The sequence below is a fragment of the Scyliorhinus canicula genome, chromosome 15, assembly GCF_902713615.1.
Source record: "Scyliorhinus canicula chromosome 15, sScyCan1.1, whole genome shotgun sequence".
Taxonomy (NCBI): Eukaryota; Metazoa; Chordata; class Chondrichthyes; order Carcharhiniformes; family Scyliorhinidae; genus Scyliorhinus; species Scyliorhinus canicula.
Window position 1 is genome coordinate 88,308,511 of NC_052160.1, and position 12,804 is coordinate 88,321,314.

Here is a 12,804-nt window from a genome sequence, read left to right on the forward strand (position 1 = left end):
CCCCTTAATTGGAAAAAAATGAATTGGGTACACTACATTTATATATAAAAAAGAATTAATCAAAAAGTGGTTATGTTTAAAATGAGCAACTACACAATTTCAGGGTATGACTCTCAAGCGAGTTTGCTCCTTTAATTTGCGAGAGTTGAAGATTGCGGTTCTGCGCTTTGTGTGGAGAACTCCCGAAATAACAGCACAACTCCAATCACATTGATTGGTGATAAAACTGACATTCGTCTCAGACCACTTTAAAAGCAGTTCCTCAATTCAACTAGCTTTTATAGTACAAAGCAAATAAAAACAGAAATACAGACACTATTAGAAGTCAATTGAGCATATATCCATTTATAATCATTGAAACATTTAGATACAAAACATGCAACGTTTACAACTAAACAAGAAACCGACGCCTGACTTTATTCTGTCATGAATAACTTGCCAACTATTGAACACCAATGGGTATTGTGTTATTCCACCGATATTTAAGGATGTGACAGGAGCCTAATTTCCAACAGGAACATTTATGATTTGCTGGCTGTTCAGCGTAATCCGTTTATTCGCAGTCAAAACTCAAACAGTCCTCAGTAAAGTAATTAGTTTCTAAACCGAGCATCCTCTCATCCTGCCATTTTGAAGCAACAAACTAGTTGTGCGCGTTGCATGCCGGTGCTTGTAGTTCATCCCGCCGCTCCCTTCCAGTCTGTCAGTTGGGCTGCGGAGCTCGAGGGAACTACAGCGCTGCCGGGCGCACGCGCACACTCACCCCTCGCTATCACTCTGGACTCCTTTAACCGCGCCTCCTAGGCGCGCAGACTACATCTTCCGAGAACCATCGCGCACCTGGCGCCTGCGCTCTCCTTTCCAACGGCGTCTGGCGGCCAGAGCATCAGGTGCAGCTGGCTTGGGGCACTCCGGGAGTCGTAGTCTTCCTCCCTCGACCTCTCCCCTGTCCGCCAACGTCTGGCGGCGGGGCGGCTGACTCCAACTCCCAGCCCTCCCTGCGTGCGCTAGGCAAGGCAGCCATGGCGGCAGGCTGTTTTGCGGAATTGCAGGACCCCCCCTCTGGCGGGTAATTGCTCGGCTGCTCGGTTTTCATTGTCTGTGAGGGAAGAGAGAGAGAGACGGGGAGAGAAAAAAAGAGAAAAAATTTGAAAAAAAATTAAAATTCGATTCGTTTCGAAAAAAAATCTATATAAATTCAATCAAAAAAAAAGAGAACGGGAGCCGATGGAGAGAAACGAACCGAACTCCTGCCAAAACCCCCGGCCCTTTGAGAGAAAAAAAGCAGGCGAGAGACGGTGATGAGGAGATTAAAATCTCACCTCCCCCCTCACAGGCTGGCAGGGTTGTTATAGCAGAGCGACGGAAGAAAATAACACCCTCCCCCCGGTGTGACGAGCGGCACCGAGCTCCGGCTTTGCCGTGCCGAGAGTGACCGGGCTTCGATCTCGGCGAAGCCTTTTCCTCCCCCCTCAAAGCTCCGCTTTAATTCCCGTCGTGGCCGGCGATGGCTCGGGCTCGGGCGCCCGACTCTCCGGAGATGAGCAAGGATAGACAGTAGAGAATATATGATAATCCTATCAGACAAGGATTGATTTATCTCGGGAGTTCTCCCATCTGATCTTCTGGGGGTTTTTTTTTTCCTTATTATTTATTTGGGGAGTATTTTTTGTTTATTTGTGTGAGAGAGAGAGAGAGAGAGAGAAAGATTATGGCTAAAACTCCGAGTAAAAGCGGCGGTTTGAGGACTGGCAGGAGTTTCCTGGATGAGCTGCGGCACTTTCACAGGAGTAAAGGGTAAAAAAAAAATATATTCAGAAAATAAATACAACTTTTAATCAGCGGCGGGAGGGGGGGTTGGACATGAATTAACCGTTTAACAATAATACCAAGGGGAGGGATAAGGTATGTGGTGGTTTTATTCAGCGGCCTTCGTAGGCTTTCTCTTGTCACTCGGTAGCAGGACATCCACCAAAGGCGACAGGGAACGAGGATTTTGCTTTTCTTTTTGATTGTGAAGGCTGAAATATATGAACTTTAAAAAAAAACTTTCAAAATAAATAGCGGGGGGAGTTGAGTAGCAGAGAGAGGCTTGGGCATTAACTGCCGTTTCTCGCCTTTCACCACCATGTGCCAAGCAGTAATTATTGGCAAGGAAGTATTTTTCTCCAATTTTCATTTCCATTTTTTGTTGTTGAGACAAATGATTGGAATTGCATTTTTTTTACATTCTACTGCCCTATTCTTGTAATTATCTGTCATTGTAAAAGGGGGAGGGGGGGGGGGGCTTTCTCCATCGCTGTGTGTTGGAAGTAGAACTTTAAAAATACTTTACATTTTTTATTCCCCTTTTTAGAGACTTTTTAAAAAACATTTTTCGCCTGTTAAACAATTTAACTTTTTTTAGGTGACTGGATATGACACCAGTATATGACTAACTTCGAGACTACCTCATTCAGTATTTACAACACAAATAATTTTTATATCCTCATGTTTTATCACCCCTGACTTGAGTGGGATATGCGTTAACGAATTAAAGTTCCCTTTTCAACCTTTAAAAGCATGTATAGCTGAGACCTATTTTTAATGTTTTTAGGACATCCTTTAGAAAAATCCCAATAATCGGAGGGCGAGAGTTGGATTTGAGTGCTTTATACAGCAGAGTCACCTCACTCGGGGGATTCGCCAAGGTAATATATTTTTGCAATAATAAAAATACTGAATAATGATGCCTTTTATAAATTAAAGGCTATAATTGATGCCCCACCAATTGAAACGTGCTCTGTTTCTTAGTTCTCTCTCCTTTTTCACTTTTCTTTACCACTGGCATTGACTTATTTATTTAAAAATATATATTAGTTGGTGTGACTTAATTCTTTTACAAATCGCTTCCATTGTTGACAAACTAGAGTCAGGAATCTTCGGGTCTCAGCCTTGTATGTAGCTGTAGAATGAGTCTCGCATTTACTTCACATTTTCAGCTTAACATATTTGTAGATTCCCCAATAATTAGTATTTTTATATACGGTTATTGACATTTATGGAAAATTAACCGTCATTTTGAATAGTTATTTTAAAGACTGATTTCCAGTGTTGTTACTATGAACTGGACGTAACCCGGCTATATATAAGAAATATATATATATATTTAAAAATAAAAGAACATTGTTAAACATTATTTTAAGAAAAGCAGCAGTTGTGCAATTTTGGAAGCTATTTCGTGTGATTATTTGAAAGATAATCCCGTTTTTGCGGAATGGACCGGTTTGTGCGAGCCCTTTAAGGCCTGCCCCTTCTCCCAGTGAAGAGTGAGGGAGCGAGTGAATGAAACTGAAAATTAGCGACTATGTAACATCAATAATGTGAGCGAGACGTAGTGCAGTGAGGATCCTTGAGAGTCTGTAATCCAACCGTCTGTTGCAGTTACAGTGCTCTTAAAGGCTATATAGATCGCGGGTATTTGTTTAACAAAAATTCGGTTGTTAGGCTTCATGCCCAGCTAGGCCTTGTGGAGGCCTCAATCAACATACATTGAAATAAGAATCAGCAAAAGGCATTTAAGACCATTGAAGGGGTTTTATTCGCATTTTAGAATTTGATTAACAATTTTAAAGACCATACGTTAAATATTTATATAGTTGAAAATTGAATAGCAAAGTGTTTGCTCGCAGATATTGGGTTGGAAAATTTTAGTTGTTAAAATGGACAGAAAGCTTCACTGATATATTTTCCTTCCCCATTTACCCTGGCATAGTGATGGTATAAAATCAATTTATTTGTTATAAAATGATCATACAACTGCATGAAGCCTCCCCAATTCTTCCTTCAAATATGGGCTGGAGGGCAATTTTGGTTTCTTTTTTAACTAGCTGAGTTGGGATTGGGCAAGTTAGTATTCACTTGAACAAACTAAGATTGCTTTTTGACTTGTATTTTTATTGCAATAGTTGGAGTAATATCTGCACTTTGCACGTTACAAGAAACTAGCATAGCTTCAGTGGATGAGGTGATTTTATTACCTGGAATGGATGCAAACATTTGCAGTGATATAGAATAGAAAGTTCAAGAAGGGTTGGAGGGCTGAAAGAGATCAGAGAGGGAGAAATGGTATGATTTTGACACATGGTAATAATTAAACATTTGTGGCATTGTTGAATTAGGAGCCCATGTTGAAAGCATGAGAATGATGAATGAACAGGATTTGATACGAGTCAGGATGTGGGTAGTAGAACTTTGGACGAGTTGGATTTATAGTGGATTGAAGATGATATACTGGCTAGGAGAGCATTGAAATGGTTATGCCTAGAGATCAACAACAGCAACTTGCATTTATATAGCACCTTTAACATAGGGACACACCCCAAGCATCTTCACATGGGTTTTATCTAACAAAATCAGACACTGAGTTGCATAATGGGATATTGGGCAAATGAAAAGTTGTAAGTTTTAAGGATAATCTTAAAAGAGAGGCAAATGACTTTAAGGAATTCTGGAGTTTGGAGCCACAGACATGGGCAGCAGATGTGCTAAGATGGCGAAGACTGAGAATGTTACAAGGCAGACAGGCTTTGTGATTTGAAAGAATGAGGGGGGTCAAAGAAACGAACTCGGTCACAACAATTTAGTTCAGCTTGAGACCATTGCAAGGGAAGGCAAAAAGCAGAGTTTGTGGAGGACCATAGTCGATGGCTGTCAGCTTTCTGATGTTTAACTGGAGGAAATTTCAGTTCATTTGGGGGGGGGGGGGGAACAGCAGGAGACAGTGGTAGGATCAAGAGAGTGTGCAGTGAGGTAGAGCTTGGTATCATCTGCCTGACATCTTGAAATAATTTCACTGCAGTGTGTGTTGGAGGCCGAGGGCGGCACGATGGCACAGTGGTCAGCATTACTGCCTCACAGTGCCAGAAACCTAGGTTTGATTTTAGCCGTTGGCGACTGTGGTTTCCATGTTCTCCCTGTGTCTGAGTGGATTTCCTCTGGGTGCTCCAGTTTCCTCCCATGGTCCAAAGATGTGCAGGTTAGGAGGGACTATTAGGACACGGTAGGGGAGTGAGTGGGCCTAGGTAAGGTACTCCTTTTAGAGGGTTGGTGCAGACTTGATGGGCTGAATGGCCTCCTGTCGTGTAGGGGGACAGAGTTAATGATGCCAAACAATCAATATTCAGATTCCAGCATCCATTGTCATTTGCTTTTATCAGCAATCTGATTGTGCTTACATAGTGTAACTTACTGATTCAGATTGGGGGGGCAAAAAGGCGCTGTAGGGTTCCCAAATATTGAAATGTAAGGAAGCCATATTTACGTATTTTGTTTTTTGGTGAGTGTATAACTTGGTAATTTAGTATGGTATATATGATTTAATGCAGCATTTAAAGAAAAGTCTTGATCTTGTGTGTACTGTTTTCATAGGCAAAGCTGTTGTTCAATAACTATACTCTAACTTGAAGGCATGAATTTGTGTTTCTATCTGGAGCTATGTATTAGACAATGATCTAGATTGATCAAAAGAGCTAACACAATTTATACAACTTGTGCATTTTCTGGAAGCTCCCCCCCCCCCCCCCCCCCCCCCCCCCCCCTTATCCTGGGAGCCTCTTTTGGCCATTTTTGATACATTTAGCATTTTGGCCTGCTCCATGTCAGGTACGTAATTGAAAAATGTCAGTTTGATACAAAATGCTGACATTAAGAATTGGTGGAAGTTCATATTTTTATGGATATGAGGGTAGGGAGGGCAAGGGGCTAGGACTGGGTAGAAGAAGTGTGTAAACTGTATTGCTGTGGGGCCCTGTTGGGTTGGCTATCATCAACTTCTTTTGCAATTTAAGAGGGGACAAAATGCCCTTTCTTGGGCTGTTTTCCAAATGCCTTTGGTCACATTCCCAGTTTAAATTTATTTATTTTAAAATAAATTTAGAGTACCCAATTTTTTTTTCCAATTAAGGGGCAATTTAGTATGGCCAATCCATCTAACTTCGGGAGTGAAACCCACGCAGACCACGGGGAGAATGTACACGTTTAAATTTCTGATTGACACAGCAAACCTCCAAGCTCACACTTGCAACATCTGTACATTTGGGAGCATTAAAAGAAAATCTCCCTTTCTTTTATTTCCTGAACTTACTGACTGACTCGCCATTGCAGTTCTTTGGGCATTGGCAGCCCTTGGTCAATGAGACTGTACAAGGAATGGCACTGTACCTAAATCTGTTCTCAGTTGATGTCTGCAAAGGCATACTTCCCAGCAGATATAGTTGCATTGTAATCAGGTGGGATACATCTGATTTTTGTTCCCGTTTAGGGGCATGGTAACCCACTGTTGTATTCTCAGTATTGTCAAAGCTGTTATCGGCTAAACTAGCACAAAGCTGAATGTGATCTGTCATACGTACTATTCTCCTAGGCAGTGAATTTACCAGACAAGTAATTGACAACTTGAGATTTATTTATCAGTTGTTTTGAGGGGTGACATTCCAGGTATTGTGTACCTAGACTTCCAAAAAGCATTTGACAGGGTTCCGTATCATAGGCTACTGCATTACCTCAGTTCAGCGGAGATTCAAACAATTTCTTATCCTGGTTTTTTTAAATCCTCCATCTCCACTCATCAAGTTCTTTGTTTTCCCTCCATATCCACTCACCAAGCTCTTAGTTATCCAAATTCATTGTCCATCTACCCTCCCTGATCTCCATGGCTACCTCTTTTTTTTTAATAAACAATTTTATTGAGGTAGTTTTTGGCTTTGTAAACAGTTACAGACATCAACAGAAAGAAAGCAAAAAAGGCAAAAATGTGCAAACATCCATGTACTTTCAATACTTCAATCGTAACATACTGCACAAGCCCGCTCCTCTCCCACCGGTACTACCCGCCATTTTTTCCCTCCTACTCTACTCTACTCTACCCCCCTCCCCTCCCCCCCCACCCCCTGCTGACGCTCACTGTCCCGCAAAGAAGTCAATAAATGGTTGCCACCCCCGGGCGAACCCCTGTACAGATCCCCTCAAGGCGCCTGAAAAACCCTTGTACTGATCCCCTCAGGGCAAATTTCACCCTCTCCAATTTAATGAACCCCGCCATATCCGAGATCCAGGCCTCCACGCTTGGGGGGCCTCGCATCCTTCCGTTGGAGCAAGATCCTCCACCGGGCTACTAGGGACGCAAAGGCCAGGACCCAGGCCTCTATCGCCTCCTGCACTCCCGGCTCCACTGTCACCCCAAAAATTGCGAGTCCCCAGCCTGGCTTCAAAGCTCCCTTCCAGGAACATATCACCCACCCTCCCACCCCCGCCCGCCGCCATACTCGGAACACCCCATCCATACTCCCGGGGGCAAACCGATGGTTGTTGCAGATTGGCGCCCAAACCGACGCCCCCGTCTCCCCTACATGCCTCCTCCACTGGCCCCATATCCGCAGGGTCGCCACCACTACCGGGCTGGTGGTGTACTTGGCCGGCGGCAGCGGTAGAGGAGCCGTGACCAGGGCTGCCAAGCTGGAGCCCCTGCACGAAGCCGCCTCCACCCGCTCCCAGATAGACCCTGTACCCACCATCCACTTCCTTATCATAGCGATGTTGGCCGCCCAGTAATAATTAATCAGACTCGGCAAAGCCAGCCCTCCCTCGCTGCAGTTCCTCTCCAACATCGCCTTCTTCACCCGCGGGGATTTTCCCGCCCAGACAAAGCTCATGATCACCTTGTTAACTCTTTTGAAGAAGGACTGTGGGATAAAGATCGGGAGGCACTGAAAAATAAACAGAAATCTAGGTAGGATTGTCATCTTTACAGTCTGCACCCTCCCTGCCAGCGACAGCGGGAGTGCATCCCATCTCCGAAACTCTCTCTTCATTTGCTCCACCACCCTGGCCAAATTTAACTTGTGCAGCCTGCCCCAGTCTCGTGCCACCTGGATTCCCAAATACCGGAAATTTTCCTCAACCAGCCTAAACGGTAGCCCTCAATTTGTTCTCCTGGCCCCTTGCCTGTACCACAAATATTTCACTCTTGGCCATATTTAATTTGTATCCTGAGAACTGGCCGAACTTCCTCAGCATTCCCAGTATACTTCCCATCCCGGTCACTGGGTCCGACACGTACAGGAGCAGGTCATCTGTGTAAAGAGAGACCCTATGTTCTACCCCGCCCCATACCATCCCCTTCCATCCCTCTGCGGCTCTCAGCGCAATTGCCAGCGGCTCTATGGCCAGCGCAAACAGCAGCGGGGAGAGCGGGCAGCCCTGTCTGGTCCCTCGGTACAACCTAAAGTACTCCGACACTTCTCTGTTAGTCCTGACGCTGGCCCTCGGGGCCTGATATAATAATTTGATCCAATCCACCAATCCCTCCCCGAACCCAAACCGTCCGAGCACCTCCCATGGATAGTTCCACTCCACCCGGTCAAAGGCCTTCTCGGTGTCCATTGCCACCACTACCCATGGCTACCTCTTTGACCATACTATCTCATATGGCTTTGCTATTGCCATCATGCCAAACACCCCCCCCCCCCCAAACAAACTTATTTCCTTCTGTTGCTCCCCTCCTCCCACCGGAGGTGACTGGCCTGCAAGCCTTTTAGATTTATTTCAGCAGTTAACCATCTGATCAGTCGCACCCTCTCCTTCACTTTTGATGCCGTGGTTCACGAGCCTCTTACCCTGGTCCCTCCAAGAAATAGAGACTTAAACATACAGAGCAGACAATTGTTTAGCTGCTCATTGCAGGATTTGGCTAGACCACACAACCATGATTGGATCCTCTGCCAACACTGCTCATTATTCTAAGGTCATCCTGGAATGCAAAGGTAATCCCTGACTTCTCCACCACAAATTGTCATCCTAAACCACTGTCCCCTGCTCCCTCTGCCCACATCACAAGAAGTGGGAGAAGCCTATGGACGTCTTTGTTACTAAGATCGAGGCCAGCTCTTCTGCTAATTCCCTCCCTTCACCTAGCCCATCGGACTAAACTTTCTCAAAGGCTCTTACCACAGTACTCCTAAAATCCCCTAGGACTCTCCACCCATTAAACTGCTGCTGACCCAACTTCCACTTCTGGTCCCCATGTTAGCAGATATTATTAATGGCTCTCTCTTCAGGTACTGCCCCTCTCTCCTTCAGATCTGTAGTCAATACCCCTCCCTCAAAAAAGCAATCTCTCACCTTATAAACTTCAAGCCCCACCTTCAACTTCCCATTTGCATTTCAAATCTGTGCCCATCTTTCTGAAACTAATGTTTGAACCTTTCAAATCAAATTTCTGCCACTGAACTGAAGCAGCTCTTATCAAAGTCACAAATAGTATTCCTAGTGACTGATCATGGTAAGCTGTTCCTCCTCGTTGACCTGTCTCCAGCTTTGGTGTAGTTGACCATGTCATTCTCCAGTGTCTCTCCTCCGTGGCCCATCTGGGAGAGATCGCATTCTTAGCTATCTAATCATAGTTCGAGGCTTGCCTGCAATGGTTTCGGCTCCTGCTCCTCAACCATTAACTGTGGAGTTCCCAGAAGATCTAATCTTGGCTCTCCACCTTATTTCTCATTTAAAACCTGCCAACCAATAACACAATGTCAGATTCCACAGATTCATAAAATCCTTAAAGTGCAGAAGGAGCCAATTGGCCCATCGAGTCTGCACTGACTCTCTGATTCCGATATTTTTCATTGGAGCGGGAAGTTCCTCAAAGGAAGTATTGAGAAACAAACCCATTGTCTTAGCTTTCTCCCTCTGTTTCAACCTCATTCCATGATAACTTGAGACTGAACCAGACCAATCACAATCTGAATATCATGTTTGACTCCCAAGATAAACTTCTGATTAGGTATCGGTGTCATCAGTGAAACTGCCTACCTCCATATGATCACCCACCTGAACCCTTGCTTTATTTCACCTGCTGAAACCCTTATCCAGGCCTTCATTGTCTGTAGACATGACAATTTCAACACTCTCCTAGACAACCTCTCATTTTTCATCCAATGTAAACATAAGCTTATTCGAACTCTGCTGTCCATATCCTTGGTATATAACAAGTTCTATTCACCTATTGCCCATGCCCTTGCTACCCTAAATTGGTTCCTGGTAAGGCAACCCCATAATTTTAAAATTCTCATTCTTCTTTTCACGTTATTTCTTTGCCTTACCCCTCCCTAATCTGTAAACTTCTTCAGCTCTTTAAACCCTCTGAGATCTCAGTGGTTCTTGCACATCACCGATTTTTAATAATTCCACTAGTGGCCTTGCCTTCCGCTGCCTAGGCCCCAAGCTCTGGAATTCCCTCCCTTAGCCTCTCTTGACTGTTTGCCTCTCGACTCGTTTTAAGATTCTTCTTGGCCAAACTTTTGGCCATCCGGCCTGGTACTCTTTTGTGACTTAGTGACACATTTTGTTTGGCAATGCTCATGTGAAGCACTTGACGAAGTGTTCACTCTGTTCAAGGCACTACATAAAATGTAGGTTGTTGTTGAAATAATTTTTTTTTTACAGTACCCAATTAAGGGACAATTTAATATGGCCAATTCACCTACCCTGCATATCTTTGGGTTGTGAGGATGAGACCCATGCAGACATGGGGAGAATGTGCAAACTCCACACTGATAGTGACCTGGGACAGGATTGAACCCAGGTCCTCGGTGGCGTGAGGCAGCAGTGCTAATCATTGCGCCATTGTGCTGCCCCTAGGTTGTTGTTGAATTGATATGAAATTGACAAAGTGTGGAAAGTGGGTGACAGTTAAGAGATTGACCAGTGTGAGAGGGAAGTACTGACTGGGGTGAGCCAGAAATTTGTGTTTTTAAAAAAAAATAAAAAATTGAGTACCCAATTATTTTTTCAATTGAGCAATTTAGTGTGGCCAATCCATGCAGACACGGGAGAATGTCCAATCTCCACAGGGACAGTGACCCAGGGCCGGGATAGAATCCGGATCCTTGGCGACGTGGGCAGCAGTGCTAACCACTGCGCTGCCCTTGATGATAGAACATAGAACATAGAACGATACAGCGCAGTACAGGCCCTTCGGCCCTCGATGTTGCACCGACATGGAAAAAATCTAAAGGCCATCTAACCTACACTATGCCCGTATCATCCATATGCTTATCCAATAAATTTTTAAATGCCCTCAATGTTGGCGTGTTCACTACTGTTGCAGGTAGGGCATTCCACGGCCTCACCACTCTTTGCGTAAAAAACCCACCTCTGACCTCTGTCCTATATCTATTACCCCTCAATTTAAGGCTATGTCCCCTCGTGCTAGCCACCTCCATCCGCGGGAGAAGGCTCTCGCTGTCCACCCTATCTAACCCTCTGATCATTTTGTATGCCTCTATTAAGTCACCTCTTAACCTTCTTCTCTCTAACGAAAACAACCTCAAGTCCATCAGCCTTTCCTCATAAGATTTTCCCTCCATACCAGGCAACATCCTGGTAAATCTCCTCTGCACCCGTTCCAAAGCTTCCACGTCCTTCCTATAATGAGGCGACCAGAACTGTACGCAATACTCCAAATGCGGCCGTACTAGAGTTTTGTACAACTGCAACATGACCTCATAGCTCCGGAACTCAATCCCTCTACCAATAAAGGCCAACACACCATAGGCCTTCTTCACAACCCTATCAACCTGGGTGGCAACTTTCAGGGATCTATGTACATGGACACCGAGATCCCTCTGCTCATCCACACTACCAAGAATTTTACCATTAGCCAAATATTCCGCATTTCTGTTATTCTTTCCAAAGTGAATCACCTCACACTTCTCCACATTAAACTCCATTTGCCACCTCTCAGCCCAGCTCTGCAGCTTATCTATGTCCCTCTGTAACCTGCAACATCCTTCCGCACTGTCTACAACTCCACCGACTTTAGTGTCGTCTGCAAATTTACTCACCCATCCTTCTGCGCCCTCCTCTAGGTCATTTATAAAAATGACAAACAGCAACGGCCCCAGAACAGATCCTTGTGGTACGCCACTCGTAACTGAACTCCATTCTGAACATTTCCCATCAACTACCACTCTCTGTCTTCTTTCAACTAGCCAATTTCTGATCCACATCTCTAAATCACCCTCAATCCCCAGCCTCCGTATTTTCTGCAATAGCTGACCGTGGGGAACCTTATCAAACGCTTTACTGAAATCCATATACACCACATCAACTGCTCTACCCTCGTCTACCTGTTCAGTCACCTTCTCAAAGAACTCGATAAGGTTTGTGAGGCATGACCTACCCTTCACAAAACCATGCTGACTGTCCCTAATCATATTATTCCTATCTAGATGATTATAAATCGTATCTTTTATAATCCTCTCCAAGACTTTACCCACCACAGACGTTAGGCTCACCGGCCTATAGTTACCGGGGTTATCTCTACTCCCCTTCTTGAACAAAGGGACCACATTTGCTATCCTCCAGTCCTCTGGCACTATTCCTGTAGCCAATGATGACCTAAAAATCAAAGCCAAAGGCTCAGCAATCTCTTCCCTGGCTTCCCAGAGAATCCTAGGATAAATCCCATCCGGCCCCGGGGACTTATCTATTTTCACCTTGTCCAGAATTGCCAACACTTCTTCCCTACGCACCTCAATGCCATCTATTCTAATAGCCTGGGTCTCAGCATTCTCCTCCACAATATTATCTTTTTCTTGAGTGAATACTGACGAAAAGTATTCATTTAGTATCTCGCTTATCTCCTCAGCCTCCACACACAACTTCCCACCACTGTCCTTGACTGGCCCTACTCTTACCCTAGTCATTCTTTTATTCCTGACATACCTATAGAAAGCTTTTGGGTTTTCCTTGATCCTACCTGCCAAA

The 12,804-nt window shown here is 44.6% G+C and overlaps 1 protein-coding gene and 1 long non-coding RNA gene across 2 annotated transcripts in view; one reads left to right on the forward strand and one right to left on the reverse strand.

The window, feature by feature from the left end:
* Positions 1 to 318: 318 nt before the first annotated feature.
* On the reverse strand, positions 319 to 1,464 carry LOC119978254. The gene is made up of 2 exons (XR_005463410.1): positions 1,323 to 1,464; positions 319 to 1,099 (listed from the first exon to the last, which is right to left on the reverse strand). It is a non-coding gene; the product is annotated as an uncharacterized LOC119978254 (long non-coding RNA).
* A 126-nt stretch (positions 1,465 to 1,590) lies between these two features.
* LOC119978252 (AT-rich interactive domain-containing protein 2-like) overlaps positions 1,591 to 12,804 on the forward strand; it is a 346,118-nt gene continuing 334,904 nt past the window's right edge. The window contains exons 1-2 of the mRNA XM_038819734.1: positions 1,591 to 1,797; positions 2,597 to 2,690. Of these exons, the coding sequence (XP_038675662.1) occupies positions 1,712 to 1,797; positions 2,597 to 2,690 (180 nt within the window). The 5' untranslated portion in view covers positions 1,591 to 1,711. The remainder of the gene's footprint in view (positions 1,798 to 2,596; positions 2,691 to 12,804) is intronic.